Source organism: Poecilia latipinna, unplaced genomic scaffold (genome assembly GCF_001443285.1).
Source record: "Poecilia latipinna isolate Pla-1442-1.1 unplaced genomic scaffold, P_latipinna-1.0 Scaffold1770, whole genome shotgun sequence".
NCBI classification, from domain to species: domain Eukaryota; kingdom Metazoa; phylum Chordata; class Actinopteri; order Cyprinodontiformes; family Poeciliidae; genus Poecilia; species Poecilia latipinna.
Genome location: NW_015114386.1, coordinates 50,411 through 68,643, shown reverse-complemented (window position 1 = coordinate 68,643; position 18,233 = coordinate 50,411). Strand labels below are relative to the sequence as shown.

The 18,233-nt window shown below is 39.3% G+C and overlaps 1 protein-coding gene across 7 annotated transcripts in view; it reads right to left on the bottom strand.

Annotated features, from left to right (window-relative positions):
* The window catches only part of LOC106965126 (septin-9-like), an 84,385-nt gene that overhangs the window by 17,538 nt on the left and 48,614 nt on the right, over positions 1-18,233 (bottom strand). For 5 of the 7 annotated variants that reach the window (XM_015061039.1, XM_015061035.1, XM_015061038.1 and 2 more), the window contains 3 exons: positions 6,905-7,090; positions 550-681; positions 291-372 (listed from right to left, as the gene is read on the bottom strand). In XM_015061039.1, coding sequence (XP_014916525.1) covers positions 291-372; positions 550-681; positions 6,905-7,090 — 400 coding nt within the window. Of the gene's footprint in view, positions 1-290; positions 373-549; positions 682-6,904; positions 7,091-7,506; positions 7,610-17,347; positions 17,455-18,233 lie in introns of those variants that run through there. The other 2 variants (XM_015061041.1, XM_015061042.1) reach the window with 2 other exon arrangements.

The window sequence follows — 18,233 nt, the reverse complement described above, 5'->3', positions numbered from 1 at the left end:
GTTTAAGCGGGTTCTCTTCCCATCCCCTTTTCCCAAATTTTCACAAAAAAAAGGCCCAATAAAAAAAAAAAAAAAAAAAAAAAACACTTCTGCCAACTGCATAGAAATGAATTGTAATCAAAGATTAACCTAGGCACTTAATGTTAATGTATGTACACAAAAGATCACAACTTATCCTAAAGAAATCCCTGGTTTTTTCACATTCGTTTTTCATTTTCCTCAAAAATTTGATGGAACGTGCAGAGATGAGAAATCAATCATGGTCATGGAGGGAAACCGTCTTCACTCACCAGTTTTCATTGTTGATTTGATCTCCAAAACCAGGAGTGTCAATAACGGTCAGCTTCATCCTCACTCCCTTCTCCTCAATATCTAAACAAAAACAAAACAATTTTTTTTGTCAGGGAACAATTATGTTGCTGAAAACACAATAGCTCATATGAAAAAAACAAACAAAAAAAAAACAAAAACACACAAACACTGCATAATTAATAGCACCATATGTGCAGTGTAAATGCTGTGCGCTGTTAAACTTGAATATAGGCCAACCGTGACTGATGGATTTAATTTCAACCGTCTTGGGGATCCTCTCCTCCGGGTTGGACTGCACCGATTTATTACGGCTCACCTTGGACTTGAACAGTGTGTTCATCAAGGTGGATTTCCCCAGGCCGCTTTGCCCTGAAAAACAAAAACACAAACACGCAAGAAAGTCAGATTCCCATCTGTTTTTTTATTTTTTATTTTCTCTTCCACAAAAGATGCAAACGCATTCACTTAAATTCAACTTTTTTGTTTGCTTAACCCAAAAAGCCCGGACAAAACATTAGGTCTGAGGTTTGGGGTATTAGTGTGTGTGAGTATGAGTGTGTCTGCATATTTAGGAAGACGAGGATCGCAAGCATGAAGCTGCAAGGTCAGATGAGCGACCTGTGGGGGCTTGGAGAAGAGACGTGTTCGACAGACCACACGCAAAAGAATCATCACCCACCAAGGGATGAATGTGATGAATTAAACCTGACGGTCTTTGTGATACATTATTAACTCAACAGAAATTCCACATGTTGAAGGGAGGAAGAGAAGCGCTTAAACATAGCTCAGTTTTTCTAGCCGTTTTCACGCTGTATAAGAGGAACCACGAAGAATGAGGCTAATGGTGTAAGAAATATTTGTTTTTATACATTTATTTATTTATTTTTATCCAGGGAACTGACATTGGGGAAATTTGTCCCTGGATGCTCCTTCAGCCCAGTGCTGGTGGTTACAAGAACCCTAGCTAAAAACAACATCACTGTTGGACAACGTCTCCCATCTAATGCATGAAGCCGTTACCAAAATGGAGAGAGACTGCTGCATTGTTGTTGCACAAAGCAGCATTATTTATCGCAGATCTTTCCTGCCAGCAGCTGTTAGACTTTATAACCATCACTCAGTTTGTCTATAGAGCTTTGCTGTTATTTTCTACATTCCATTTTGCAGTTTTTTCCCCCCTCTTCTTGTGTCGATACACGTACAATAAATAAACAAAACTGGTATCTGAAAACAAGATGAGAAGATGTCTCCCTATTTGCATTTTGTAAAATATAACAAAGGTTTCATAAAACTCGAGATGCATTTTAACCAACCATGTTTACTTTGAAATAATGCAGTTCAGATTCAAACAGCCAGATGTCGTCAAAAAAAAATAAAAATAAAAATGCATTATCATAACGACAAACCCTAATTTAGCATTAAACACAGTTATGGTAACAGATCCAGTATCTGTGTCATCCTTGAAGAACTCTTGGAAAAGTAAAAGGCCTCACGCAAAACTCTGACTTTAAAAACAAAAATCTTTATCAAGAAAAAATGAAAATACAAAACATGAAGATCTGAATCTCTTATAACCGTTTCTCTTCCTTCTTTAAAACAAAACACGGCATGCACAGACAAAAACCGTATTGAGACTGGAATCTTTCTGCAGTCTCAAAACTGTCTTAGCATGTGGTTCAACAGGAAGTAAGCCTCTCAAAATAAAAAACTGAATTTCACAACAAAGTTAACATAAATTGATATTAAGCTTACTTACTGAGGATGGTTAAAAAATAAAGAAAAAAGGCACTGCACATAATATTCTCCTTGACAACTTCTTCTCATGTGTCCAGCCATACATGTCTAAAATATTCACCCTGTGCAACAGACAGTCCCAATATATGGGAGGTTGTTTTAAGTAAATAATTCCTTAATATTGATGAAAAAGTACCAGTTCCACAAGCAAATCATTTCCCTTATGGCATAGGGAAAATGTCTTGTTAAAAGTGAAAAAAGTCAGCCAGTGGAACAAGTACTTTAGTCTTATTTCATGTGCGTCAACATATATGCACTTAAGACTAGACCAAAAATACTTTGTAAGATTTTGGTGTTTTTGCAGTGTACATAGTCATATGACAAAGTACACAGGTTTTTGTGGAGTGCAAAAATCATGCGTTAGGAATGTAGCTTTGTTTAAAATGAACTTTTACGCAAACTCAGCCCTTTTCCTGCTCTTTGTCATCAGGCCCTGTGGGAGTCAACTGTCACGTGGAGCTTTGCCAAGTTAGTAGGTCTTCTGTTGCACCCAGGGAGACACTTGTCCTTTTACACCAACTCCACATTCAGGCCACTCTGTGAATTCATCCTCCAGCACATGCTCACATTTCCATTGCCTGTATCACAGACACACTCACACTAGCTGAAGTCAGCCAGCTGAATGGGGGGATGAGGGTGGGTGGGGGTCAGAAAATGCTCTGCCTGAATGCCACAAGACTCAACGGGAGCAAGATCAAGACCACAGCTGTTCTAACCTTTAAAACGACCCGACTCCGACTCCATGAAAACCTTTTGCTTCTAACCTCTGCCCATTCTTCACAGGACTCTTCATACTTTAATTAACACTCTGGTGTTATCACAACACCAAGCATCACTCTCAAGGATCTACAGGTAACGAAGCACAAGAATTGAGTCATTTTTCCCCAGGATTCTTTGAACCAAACACAAATGGCAAGTCAGCACCAGCCTGACTGTGAGAAACTGGACTCCCATGATGCACTTAGGTACGTATCCGCCAACACTCGGTCCAAGGAATCCGACACTATAACTGTTGCGTTGTAAGTTTTCTCACTCCGTAAGAATTCGACGTGGAATCACAAAGTTATTGTCTGTTCTTTTTCCATCTGCTGCTGCATAAAACGTATATCCAGCAGTTGCACAACATTTTATTTCACCACACGAGTTTTGAATTTTCCTTCAGGTGTCGGAGCGCTGCAAGTGCGTACATGCCAGCTGTTTACAGGATTGTGCAGTCTGCGTGCAACAAGCAAAATAAACTGAAATTATGTCAAAATTTACTTAATTACATTGATGTCACTAATAACTATTTGTGTGTGGTTAGTTAAAAAAAAACTATTTGTATCATTTTTGACCAGACCAGAACTATTATAAACTCCCTCCATGGAGTTCTGGTTCTCCTCTCTGCATCTTTAATTCCCCCTCTTTTTTTTTTTTTTTTTTTTCCATCATCAATATTTTTCCCTTGGAAAAAACACAGTTTATGTTGCAGATCCTTGTTTGTCATGCCAAGAGATTCCTTTTGGAGCTGATGCTTCACCAACATGTGAGCACAAACTGCTGCCCTCCAGGGAAAGCTAACTGCATTCTACAGAAACTCTCAGCGTCAACAAAAATCAAAGCATAAAAGACATGATTGTGTTGCCAAGTCACTCATTCTGTGTGTGGTGAATTTTACTCCTTGAATCGTTTTCCCAATAATCAATGCATGAACTCATCCAGCATAGAGGCTGTGGTCAGGATTCACTGGCAATCAGTTAACTTTGAACCGTACTGATGTCCCATCATTGCATATGGGTAATATATTTCCAGACCCAGGTTACATTAGAGGGACTCCATGCATGCAACCAAGCAGCAGGATAAGCTGCTCACGCCTCGATGGGTAAAAAGGCTGTCATAAAATTAAGACTGACTGACTGAATGATGGACACGGATGTATACAAATGAAATGTGGGGACAGGGTTACCAAAAGTGGACTAGATGCAGTTTTCTTTTCACGCTCGTCATTTTACATCTCATAAATTTCATTAATTTTATTGGGATTTTATTTGATAGACCAGCACGACAGCATATATAAATTGGTAAGTGGAAGGAAAACTATAATTTGTAATTAAAACTTGGCAAATAAAAAGCAGGACATTTGTAGCAATTTTTTTTTTTTTTTTTGTATTTAGCTGAAATAACACCCTGAAATAAAATCCAGTACAATAAACTGCCTTTAAAAGTCACCAAACTCCGAGTTAACGAATAAAAAAAATACAGCTGCTCTGTGAAGGACTTAAGGTTTTCTAAAGAATGTAAGTGAAGAAACAGCTGCAAGAAGACCATTGGCTACAAGTACTTTTGCAGGACTCTGTACAAGAACGGACAGTTTCAAAATGCTTTTAAATGCAGCAAAGTAATTGTTAGATGACCACTGGTGTTCCTGAGGCATTTTTTAGCCGTTACATTTTTTTTTTCTCCTTTTTGCCTCCAATGACAGAGAACCAGAAGGTAAACAAAATTTGTTTCAAACACAATCAATTCAGACCGGCAAAAACTGAAAACAGAACCAACATTTTTAACGTGTGCTTTTCTTGTCATTAGCAGACAGCCGTTTATGAAAACTGACACAGATAGACGCATACACAGACTTGATGGAGCGGCCTGATTCGTATTGTCTTGCCGTCACAGTCACTGTAAGAGCTGCTGCTGATGCGAACGCTTCGACTTGTCAGACTAATTGTCCCTCTCGGGCCGACAGCCTCTTTTTATCCACTCAAGCTGCTTTGTTTGTTTGGTACACCATGAATACACACACAAAAGGAAATCATGTGGATGAAGGCGCCAGGCTGGCATGTCTTCCAAGAAATGCTTAGAAGAAAACACATTAGAAAATGTTCAAAGTGAGTAATGAGAAAAATAATTATGTAAATGCTGACTATGGTTTTGAGTGTCTCTTTGCATACCATTCTGAACTACCAGTTCTTATTGTTACTGCATAAAACAGTGAATGTTTTATATTTTATACTGATTTTTTTTCCCTCTCAATTAGGGTAAACACCACACATTTGGGAGTAATAAAAGCTTCAAGCTCTCTTACATACATCTGTGTCAGTTTAGATTTCAGATCAGTCTCTTGTAGCATGCAGACATAATCAAATTTAGAGTCTAGTTGCTGCTCATGCTTGATAAAAATCTAAACAATCAGTCATTGCATCATTTCACAAACCAGACCAAAATCTACTTTTTCCCCCCTAAATTTAGCTTCTTCTTCTTCCACAGACATTCCATGTCAAAACTTTGTGGCCGATTTCTGATCGCTGGTTTTTGTCAATATTAGACTTGCCAATAACAATTAAAAAAAAAAATCTGATTCATATTTAAGAACTAGAGTAAATAGAAATGTGATTAGTATTAATATTTTATATTAGGGCCAGAGGTGATGTTAGAAAGCAAATACCAAATATTTATGGAACTGACATTTCAAATAATTGTAGCACGATTATTGGCATGTTTAGCATGAATATTAGCAATTAGCTCACTATATCCTCGAGAAAAGGCATGGACCAGTTTCCAGTCTCAATGTATATCACACCTTTAAAAAAAAGAGATATGCTTTTAAAACCACACTACTTTTCATAAGACTCTTATGGTTTATGCTTGGGTTAAGGGCTGCATTGATGCCACCCATGGTCACTCTCATTTCTGCTGTTTACACAGAAGTAGGTCAGCTGTTTGCAAAGTCATGCCATGGGAAGTAAAGGGGCACCTCCCATTAGCGTTATTAAGATAAGGCTTTTCTGAAACGCAATGGACATGCAAAAAAAGACAGAACTACATATTTAGTAGGCAGCAATGAAGGCTAGGCAAGTAAGCCGATAATCTGGCTAAAATAAACAAGCTAAAATACCTAATTTTAGCTTGTTAGAAGAGCAGAGCAGTAATTTGCAAATTTACTTAAAACTACCAAATTCAGTGGGTGTTTAGTCCATGTTTTACTTCAGTCTTCCATAACTGCTCATCGTTCAACCAGATGTACGCTTACAGAGAAATTTAAATGTGCATCACTAATTGTGATGGAAGCTGAAATCGGTTGATTTTGGTAAATATACTTAGGTGAAGAACAAAACTTCCATAATTTGTTAAATCATTGTCATGAGAACATTAAGCAGACTGACAATATAATTGTAGCTTTCCTGTTGTAAATAATGGAAACCTGATCATTTTTATGCATCTTTATGTGGACTTTTTTTTTTTAAGCCTTTGATACCTTGGAACTCTGGCACTCTTACAAAATGTAGGTTTACCCTGACAACTCATAAAGGTCTCTGCAAACTGGAAATGGATCCCTTAACTCAGAAATTTCTAAAATGCCGCCAACATTTCCAAACCCTCTTCCTTCCACAACAGACATAGGTTGAAAATTAAAAACGACTGACTAGGCTGGCTGCAACCTCTGTTCAGTTTTCCTGTTACCTGCTGAAAATGTTACTCTCTCACCGTCTCAGAGGCGACTGCTCACATGTCTTCAAGTGTAAAAACACAGTTTCCTTTATAAAATAACTTGAATTCATCTAAATCCCAACACCCACAGTGAAAACGAGCAACTTTCAGTCTTCTTGCCTCTGTAACAGCAAAGAAACTGAAGAGTGTCATGTCACCACAACCTGTTAGTTTAGATATGATGCGTTTACTGATCTGACGGTTTTTTGTTTTTTTTTTTAGTTTCGATCACTCAGTCAGTGGCTGATGTGGATCAGGTTTTGGTGTGATTTCTTTGTGCCTCCGTTCTAGCTGGCATTTACGTTTATGCTTGTATTAAATGATTCCAACTCACCCACAACCATGAGGTTGAGCTCAAAGCCTTGTTTCATGGCCTTCCTCCTCATCTGCTCCAGGATGGCGTCGATGCCAACGTAGCTGAAGTCTCCTCCATGGCTCTTCTCCCCCTTGCCTTGAGGGCTGGGATGGTGGGGCTTGGCGGACTCGGACATGTTGCTGTGGCTCAGGCTGACCTCTGACCCTAAGGAAAGGCAAAAAAAGAAACAGGGGAATTATTATTCACAGAATTATTCAAAAGGAACTGTTCAAGATGTGAATACAAGTGAAACTGAGATGAAGGGTAAAGGCGTCTGAACTCTCAGCAGTTCATTTCCTGTGTGAAACAAAGTCCCAGACTGCAAATCATACTCTACTGCACCTATCCATTATTCAAATGACAAAGCTTTTTTCTTTTTGTCCAGAACTTTTCAATTAAACTTAAGCAAAATAAAAAGCAACAAACATAGCTGCACTGCAAAACAGTAAATGTACACGTTTTTGAAACAATGGGCGCAGAAGTTTGAATTCCAGTGGCAAAAACTCCAGCACTGCTTTGCACGAGTCTAAAAGCAGCAAGACACACCAGACACAAAGCAGCCGCTGCAAATCAGAACTTACCTCAGTTTAGAGCAGGACTGCTGAAATGAAAAATGAAGATGAAGACAGTCTGCCAAGGCAACGCTGCAACAAGCAGACTGAAACACGGCTCGGCTCTGCCAAAATGTGCTAGTGCATGCTTGTAGAAATCGAGTCACTCCTCTCGGAGGAGGAGACAACGGCTTCCTGTGCTCTAACAGAAACTTTTGGTAGTGTCTGTCTGAGGTCTGAAGTCACAAACCACAGACACATGTTTAAGGCTGAATGAAGGCTTTAAACATATTCAGTCTACAGGTACTCATCTTCAATTCTTTTGGTTGCCAAAAATCACAAAAAAAGAGAGAGTTTAGTTTAAACAGTGCATGGTTACAAGCTTTACTTTTAAGAGTGGGACGTGTTTGTAATGGCCCAGGCATCTTTGCAAAACACTTTGACTCAAGTCAAACTGGGGGAGGAGAAGCACCTCCTTAATTAAAAAAAAATCACCACAGATTCAGAACTAGATTTAAATTTGTACTTTGACTGAGCCATTCAAAAACATTATGGTTTAAACCAGTGGTTGCAAACTGCATTCCTCGAGGGCCATAGTCCTGCGACCTTTAGCTACGTCCCTTGTCCTACACACTTGAAGTAAACGGTGAAACTGCCTCACTAGCATGAAGTCAAGCTGTACAGAGCTCCACCAATGAGCTAATATTTGAGTTAGGTGTGCTGAAGCAGAGAGAAATCTACAAATTGATCAAGACCCCGCCTTTCAGGACTGGAGTTTGAGACCAGTGGACTAAACCATTTCATTGCAACTCGGGCTGTAAGCTTAGAGATGGTAATTGCTGGAAAACAAAGTCTCTAACAAGTTCTCTTCTCAAGGCAAACTTTTCATATTATCTGTACAATTACTTTTCTCTTGCAACTCTTCCACTAAAGCTAGTTTTGCAAAGTGCCCAGCTTACAGCCAGCGCTGTGAAAATCTGCAGCTCCTCCAAAGTTATATTGGAGGATCTTGGCTGCTTCTCTTATCAATGCTCTCCTTACCCGGTCAGACAGTTTAGGCGACCTACACACATCCAAGGGTTTGTAGTTGTGCTGTTCACTCTCCATTTTCAGACGATGCATTGGACAGAGCTCCTTGAGATGTTTAAAGCTTTGGATCTCGTCTTATGACCTATTCCTGCTTTAAAATTCTCCACAACTTTGTCCCCGACCTGTATTCTCCACTTTGTGTTACAAATTTTTATTTCCGAGGCATCATAAAAAGCGGTGCCAGATGCATGCTGTTCTTGTCAGACAGTTGTTTCTAAAAAATACTTTCTAAATATTCATGTTTAATCTTCCCACTTCTTTAGAACCATGCATTCATTTTTTTTTTTGTAGGAAAAAAAAAATACACTGCACTGACGTTTAGGCTTTAACCAGAAGGAAAACATTTGCAAAGCACAGCACACACTATGTTTCTGAGGAACGTTTGTAATGACCAGTTGGTGCATCACTTACAGTATGTGGGTGTTTTTTAAGGTTTTTCTTACTGAAAAGACAGAGGGCTAATAATACATTTCCAACGACTACGTTCGTCTGTCTCCTCATTAAACACCATAAATCTGCGTGTGTCCTGTGATCATAGACTCTTCTGCCTCAGACTTCTACATGGATTTCAAATGAATACTTCTGAAAGTCTTCGTCTCTTCCAAGACTCACAGAATAGCTGGAGTTTAGATTAGAAGGAAGAACGCCACACCTTCAAAAGTCGCCGTCAGTCCTGCTAAATTTCAATGCTTTGACAGTTTAATGGTTAGCTGATGCACTTTAATACCACGAACTGCTCACCTAAAATGTAAGAGCCCCACTCAGTCAGTAATTAATCTCTGTAGAAGTTTTCTTTCCACTCTCTCAAGATGCAATTTTCCTCGCACGACATTAATTCAAGTAAAAAAAAAAAATAAAAAAAAGCAAACATGACATTTCTAGAGAACTGTGTAATCTATAATGTAATGTTAGCCTTCAGTTTGCACAGCATCACAGCGAGCACAGGTTGATTTAGAGCAGCAGTGCTGTCCTTAAGAAACCCAACACGTGTCTTGGATTTTGTACAGTATTCTTTGGATACGTTTATATTCAACGTTTGCTTGCAAATCCTTCCATGCAATATCACAAAGTATCGTTTGGCAAACCCTGCACATGCACTGTTTCATACTGAAACCGAAAGGCATTGGAAGCCTCTTGAACGATGAATGATGCAGATAAGCTCTAATGACATACAGGTCTGCCTGCAGCCAAGCTGCTTTTCGGGCTCCACGACCCCAGAACTTGTACAAATGGAAAACATGCTTTAGCAGAGGAAAATACACAGCAAAGGCGTGGTGACAGCTACTCTTTTGCAGCAAAATTGACTTCCCCTTCATAGGCAGGCGATAGTAGTTTCAGAGGCCGCATCTCTTCCAAGAGACGGCGATCGTCAGCTTGCCCCTACCTTTAAAAACCTCCTATGAACAAAATATTTCTTCGTAAGAGGTTTCTTCATTAAATCTGCAACTCAACATTATGCCACTGATGAGGCCAGTGAAAACTATTTATATTTTACTTCTCAGAAAACTATAAGAAACTTTCAGATCACGATAGAGGTGCAGCATCAGTTAAATCCAAACCGTGCTCACGTGGGAGCAATTTCACTGATGCACCAAAAAGGAACAACGTGTCAGCCATGAGAAACTGAAACTCGGTATGGCAAACCAGCAAGAACAAACAGTACAATGGCATCAGTGTATCAGTGAATCCCTTCAGGAACTGAATATGGTCTCTAAAGAGTAATCTCTTTGAAATATAATAAGAAAAGCTGGCCAGTTGACTAGTTTGGTATTTTTAGCTACCAAAATTTAATAGAAGTAACCAGTAGGCATGGGCCAGTTACATATATTAAACTATATACTTTACTAATATATGTATATATATTGCATATTTTCAGTTCTTTTAGATGAGATTTCACAGAAAGATGCTGCGTCATACATGTTCTCTCTTTTCTGTGTATTTCTGCTCAGCTGACTAAAAGGCAGCAGCTGCAATTTACTGTGACTGACAAAGATAAATTTGGTTTTAAGAAGTCGTGCTGTCTAAATAAAATGGCCTCTGACAATAAATTTTACTAAGTTTGTCCAGTTTTTCCTTCCAGATTAGGGCTGAGTCGCTGCCTCAGTTCAAGTATTCTGTAAACCGTGTGACCTCATCTCATTTGAGTCAAATCAAATGAACAGGCAGATTTTTTTAAAACCACATGCTAACCAACTGAGTCAGCTACACAAAAAGGGACAACACTGTACAGATAAAAGTTGGATCCTTTTCCACATTTTGTTTTAAACTTTTTGAATACCATATCTTGAAACCGTTATATTTCCACTCAAAGCTGCCAAACAGTTTGAACTTTGTACCATCCCACGCTTACTGCAAGTACATGCTACACAACACTAAGAGTATTTTATATTGTTTTACCACAACATGCAACAGGAACATTTAGAGATTAGCTGGGGTTTTTTCAGCTTTGTTTGAATGAATGAAGTGGATGAGTTTTCTTTGCACGAATGGACAAATCCCATCAAAGAGAAAACCCCAGGCTCTGGTCATTTATGTTTTAAAAGCAGACACTTTGGAGGTGGGCTTCAGGATTTAATCGCTCACATCGGTGAGGATGAAGTTTGCTCACAGGATTGCATGACAAGTCTTCGTGTTTAATAAAAATGAGTTCCTGCTGTGTGTTTTATCTTGGTTTCCTGTTTGTCACTGAGGACTTGACAGCAGAAAAACCACAAACTTCACATCCGCAGTCAGGCAGCTCAGAAGTTAGCAGCTGAACACAGGAATTCGTTTATTTTCTACTTTTAGAAGCACCTAGAATAGCAGGTGCAATGTGTTCTTCAGGAGCATACTGAATGATGATACTGAAGTCTTGTTTAGCGCTTCTTAGTATGATATGTTTTATTAGTTCATTTTGGAGAGGAAGTAAAAGATCATGGTAAAATTCTGCCTTACCTCTGGCTAGTATTGTGTGTTTTTGTGGGGAGGTTTTGTCTGAATTAAATATAGATAAAAGACAAACTCACCCAAGAAGACAAAATGTCTGAATCTAATTTCTCATATACTTATTAGGTATTTATTTTAAAACTACATTATTCCCAAAAAATACTCCAATAGCAATACTAATTTCTCTTTTTTTTCCCCCACACTACTTGGTCAGAACTAGCTCTTTTATACTGGAACATTGTTTTGTCAGAGGAAGGCACATCTTTGGTTGGTTGCCTAGGTGAAGACATCAACACACCATGCTGCACCCCATCCTACCAGATGTCACAGCAGGAACCATCTGGTTCACATGGACGGAAAAAAGAAAATCCACCAGTGAAGTGCTGGGATAACTAAAGACAGCTACAGTTTGACCTAGAGTGGACAGAGTTTTGGTATGATAAACCACAGACGAGATGTGGTGAGCTCAATCTTTAACTAAATATAACCCAGCCTAGTTTGAGAATCTAGACTTGAGCTGCACGCTTTGGCCAATTACCGAGAAAGACTCTGAACCATCCAACTGGTGGAGCAGATTACATCCTGCAAGACATTTTTTCTAAATCATTTCTTAAAGTTTGTTCAGTTACTTTCCCAAAAATCATTAAGCAGACTGAATGGTTCCAACATTCTCAGGTGTGTTTAGACTTTATTTTCTTTTGTTGGAAAGTGCTCAAGTTACTCCTAGTCATATGCAGTAATGGGCTGCTCTGAATCACTGTGTGAAATTAAAGTCATTTAATGACAGAGATTTCGATGTTTTTAAACACCCAGATTATCTGCAGTGAGTTTTATATTTTCCTGAAGGGCTGTCTACCAGTATCAACATATATAAAGTTTTAAAAAGTTAAATCTCGAAAGCAAAGTACTTTAAATGGGGTTGTGTGGATCACAGAGTAACTCTGCAATGCTCTACGACTACCACTTGCTGTGCAATGCTGCCCGGCTTGCTGAAGGAAGGCCTAAGAGACAAAATGAGATAACTTGCTACAACAAAATCAGAGTAACCAGTTAAGAACATTGATACCAACAGTGCCACTTTCCAGCCCAAATCAATAAAGGTATTATTTTACTTTTAAATCTTATTTTTAATGCAACTATGGTTCAAGATTATGCCAGGAGATCTCATACTAGCCCATGCCTACTTTAAAGTCAAGGGAGCAGAGTACAGTTTGAAACAAGCGCTGGATTATGATGAACGTCATAAGCATTAATGCAATCGTTTGGTCTAGCAATGCCTTATGGAGGAACAGTATTTAAGTCACTGCAACTGATCAATAATCAGTTCCACTCACAATGACAAGATCAGCAATAACGAGCTTAAACGGATTACACAGATTTGATTACACTAAACGGCATGACGGTTAGCATTATGGCAGAGCTTCACTGATATTTACTGCACTAGCTTTTCATGTCTTGTCCTACCTACTGCATCTGTACTTTTAAAGTCAAATAAATACTTAGGTTCACATTCCACTGTACGGCACATGAGGCCAACAATGGCTACACACGGCCCTAAAACGAAAAGAAATGTCCAAAGAGGTCTCAGGAATGCCACCAGGCACTGTCACTTGTGGTGGCCTTTGGAGAATGTAGCCCTTGGCTTAATGTGGAGCAGAGCAGATGGTCTCAAACACCCCTAAAAGACTGGAAAAAATGTGAGGAGACAAAGAGTGGGGTCATCACATGGTGGTGGGGGCGGGGGGAAATCGCTGAGATAAAGAGCACTGCCAGAGATAAGTGTTAAAATACCAGACACAAGCCGCCTGAGCGCAGCTGGGATCAATGGCTGTAAGCGGAGACTGACTGAACGAAAAAAGTGAAGTCCAACACAGCAGGGAGGGCACTGTTCTGCTGTGTGCCATTGTGAGAACCCATTGACCACAGCTGTAACTCAAAGCTTGAACGCTTCTGAGAAACATGGAAGGGAAACTAGGAGGGTCCCACCGCAAGACCAGCTAGCAGCTGCAGCAGGGGACGGGGTATGGGGAAAAGGACAAACAGAGCCCATGGTGCAGTAAATCTGGAAACCACTAATCACCGAGTGGTAAAGGGGGCTGACTGGTTCAAATACTTTCATTCTGAATGTGACGAAGCAATTCATGAGGAAATTAGAAGCGTTTCACAGCTGACCTTTGACTTCTAAGACCAAAGTTCCTCTTCAGGTCATGATATTTCAATGTTATGCAAATATGTTGTGTTTTAGAAATGAAGGGTGAATTCCCTCACTTAAGAGGTTCCACGGACAGTAACTCTCCCTTTGTTAATCGATATGTTAATATAATTAAAATACATCTAGCTTCCAGGTACATTTTTCTTTAGTGGTCAGTAAGTCACTTCAAGTGAATCATTTAGAAATTCACCAAGCAGAAATTTTGTAAACCTTCAAACTGCTAATACTAACTCAGGCTGATTCTAATTTATTGATTTTAAAATAACAATAAACGACAAAATAGTGCACCTTTTTTTATTTTTGCAAAAATCTAAAGCCTTACTTTTCTACAGAGGAACTTTGCTGCAATACATTAACCTTCCTGTTATCTGCCGACATCTAATGCAATATAAATGAACAACAGGCATCCTCCTATGAAAATTTAATAGGTTTTCAAAAATGATTCTTATTCTTTTTCCTCTGACTTAATTTTCATATACCTTACTGAAAACAGCTGACACATCGTCTTCTCTCTGCAATAACATCCACACCAACAAGTGTTGTCAGCGCGACTGAGTACCTTTAGGTATGGCATGTTGACTGATTTCTAATATCCAAACAAATAATTACCAATCAGAACATAAAGTCATGCACAACATAATCTAATTCTCTACAAATCACAATATTATAATTCCAAAATATCAAGATTGTATAGTTGATCAGAAATAAAATGTACAGGATGTAACCTGATCATTCAAACCAAGAGACAAACTCATTTAAATGTAACCATGTTGAATTTACCCACATGCCAGAAACTGTACGTTTTATTTCCAGTCATAATTTCAAGAAGCGAATCTGACAGATGACCTATAATTACTTAATCACACTGCCACAGCGCTGAAGAAGGGGCCACGATAACTATACCTCCCCCAGCGCCGACAAGCTGTCAGCCCTGAAAGAACATGACATGTCCGACTTCCTCCCAGCCACGACATACATGTAGAGCAGAAAGCATTCTCTCCTGTGGGCATTCACAGAGATAAACAGAGCAAGACATGTCTGCAGAAATGTGTCGCCCTTCACTGAATAACAAAAAAAATAAATAACCAAAAAATGACTATGCTGGAGCAGAATTACTACTTTAAAGGCGTAGAATAAATCTAACCACGTTACAGAGAGGAAGGACTTTAGAAAAAAACAGTAATGTAATAAACAGCATTTGCAGACAGTCGCGTTGTTCACAAACATGTTCACACCTCGCCTTTTTGCAGCTCGACTGCCTGCAGGCGAATTCTTTGGTCAGAAACAGCAAAAGTGTGATGATCGTCCACAACAGCAACAAAACACTAAGCATTTACAGATGTTGTATCATTCAAGATTTAAGGTTTGAAAATGGACGCGTCAACTGCACAGTTTACAGTTTCTAAAAGCAAAAGGAAAGGAGGCTGGCCCTGAACAATCATGCTGATGTTTTCAATCACTTGTGATTGAGTTACTCTTTAACAGAAGCTTTATCTTCTTGATTAGCAATGCTTTAAAAACGACTAGGTGGATTGAAGCACTTTTTTATGCAAATAGATGCTTTAAATGACAAATATTTATATCTAATATGATGCAGTTGCAGCACTGATGCAGCAGGACGTCTGCTGGGTAAAACATGTAAGTTGATGAGCGAAGCAGCCTTTGTTTGGAAAAATAGTAGAAAGTGTTATTAATGGCCCCTTAACACTGCAAAAGTCGAGCCCCACTGAGTGGAGAGGCACCATTTCGTCACTCAAAGAGTGAGGTGTGATTTTCACACCATTTCTCAGTTGGAGCCTCCAGGTTTTCGACCATTTGACTGATGGAAACATAACAAAGCTGGCAGAGTCAAAAAACACTATCTGAAATAATACAGACAGTTAATCTGCAGAACATGATGAAGCCAGGAGCTGATCAGTGGTAGTTTATACATTCCTTATCCAGGCTGCTGTAAATTGATTTAAAGGAATAGTAATTGTAGTGACCAAAGAGCTTTAACTCTGCAGGATGCAGTGAAAACAATTCTAATATTCTTTGCCTCATCATTCTGGCATTTTACAGAATTAATTATTATTGTCCAAACAGAATCTGGATAATTTTATGCATGGTTTTATACAGTGTGGGTAAATATATCATTTCAGCAACACAATATTTTGGATTAAAGTGTATCACACAATTTACTAGCTTTTACATAAAAGAATAAAGCTGCAGTTATTAAATTGTGATTTATACTGTAGAATTCCTGCTAAATGTATGATTATTGGGTGAAAAATATGTCTTTCCCCTCTGTTCTTTAGGAATTGGACAGGGAGTATAATAATGTGATATTTGCTAGCACCAGGCAATTAGTTGGGCTATCTCCTGTGGTAGCATTCCAGCTTAACAGAAATTAACTTGCAAATAGTTTTAAAACAAAGTTACCTAAATCAGTGTGACAAGTGGCACTGCTTTACTTTCTACATGATGGCAGTCTTTCCCAAACAAAAAGTTTCCAAAGAGGCAAATTTCCCCCTTTTTTTTAGTTAAAGTGCAATTGGTTCTTTATAGCCTTCTGAATAAGCAGTTCTTAGCAATGAGTGGGGGAGGGGCAGTGCTGTGGCCCCAGTTACTCCCAAGTTTTCTCTGGCATCTCAATAAAAGGACTTTAACCGTGTAAATAACTTAACAGTAACAGTTTTGAATCTGGTCAATGCCTCGGTGCACCGTGATACTCGCCCATGTCCAGACAGGATAAACTCTGGTTGCTGGGACGGGTCTTCTCCATCCTCCTTACACTGACAAAAACACTTTAGGAAAGAAAACTTCTTCTGACTTAAGACTTCTGGGTGTCGTACCCAACAATGCAACTATTCAGGAAACAGAGGGCAAGCCAGAGAGGTAGACCATGTGACACAGTGAACATGTGGTTGATGGATGATACTTCAAAAGTCTGAACACTTAACATAAATTAAAGGTCAGTTCCTATTTTCTGATTAATAGCAGATGTGAAAATCTCAAAAATACAAACATTGATTTGTTTTTTTCTCCTCCCCCAACAAATTATTGTTGAGACAATCAAAATTAAGCTGCATCAAAACAGCTTGACTTCACTGATCTGAGGTCAAACTGAGCCTGGAAACTGGAGGGATTGTGGTAAGAGGTGAAGCCGCAGAAAAAAGACAGACTACAAGGACAGACAAATCACTAACAGAGTGAGAACAGCTGTTTCGATTGGTCAGCTGTTGCAGAGCAGAGGACACAATGGGTGGGGGGGGAAAAAGAAAGAAAAGAAGAGGGGAGGAGGAATGGGAGTACTGACCCCCAAAACTCTCTCCAATGACTGAACAATGAGAGAGCAGGGGGAGCAGATATTCCACTAAGTACAATGCTGTCAAACAAAATTACGGTCTTTTCACACATCTCCTCGCAAAACACGCTCAAGCTTCACCTTTCTGCTCTGGAACTTCCTTCCAAGCACAACACAGCAAAGAACACCTGGCAAAATGAGAAACAAGCAGCCTCACCACATCCATTTCAACCCCCTCTCTGTTTTCCTACTTTAACTCTCCAAGCCCAACACTTTTTTTCCCCTTTCTTCATGAAACCATCTCCAAGTTTTAGCACAAGACAGAAAGAACACAGCAAACATGAAAAGTGACAACTCACCCAACCCTTTCCTCTCCTTCTATTTCCTTCTCTCTCCAATCTCTTCCTTTCTGAATCACAGCTCCAGCTTGTGAGGCCAAAACTGCTTCTGCTGCTGCTGCTCCCTGGCCACGCCCACAGAGTGTCACGTGACCGCCATCCCAAGGCATTCGTCAGCCACACCCCTCATTCAGAAAAAGTCAGTGGAGAACTTTGGGAGAAACGGGAGAGCTTCCCGATCCACGTGGGAGCGAGAAAACCCACTTGAGAAGGAAAAAATGTGTTTATGTCACAACTGAAAATGCAAATAGACTTCAGCCTGTGTGCGTGTGTGTGTGTGTGAATGTGTTGGTATAATATCCTCTTTCCCTCCTCCTGTGTGTGTCCATGTGCTCCTTCCCTCCCACTGCTTTGTTGAACAGAGGAGGGTATTAAATTTTACAAGTGTGTGTGGACAAGCGGAGGAGATTTGGTCATCTCTCTTCTTTCCTCAGCGATCACTAGCTCTCTGTCTCTGAGAGGCACAAGCACAGCATCCCTCCGGCTCTGACTAACACATGATTAAACCCATGACTAACTCAAAACTCTTCTATATTTAGACATTTAAAGGGATCATTTGTTAAAGAGGCTATACTTTAGCTTGGATTAGTGTAAAAACTGGGGGCTAAATAAGACCGCTTAGCATGATAAGAAGTCTCATTAAACAAATGCACACACTTTTAATGTTGCAGTGTTTTAAGTTGGGAAAGGCTATTTACTTTTATTACTTTTATTTTAGCCTCTAGCATTACATTCTTCAACATCAAAAGGAATCGAGATGTTTTATTAGACTAGAATATTGTGTTCTGACTAAATTATTCAAAATGTATCTCTACCAAAAGAAAAGAATGGAGCTTTTTGTGGTTGT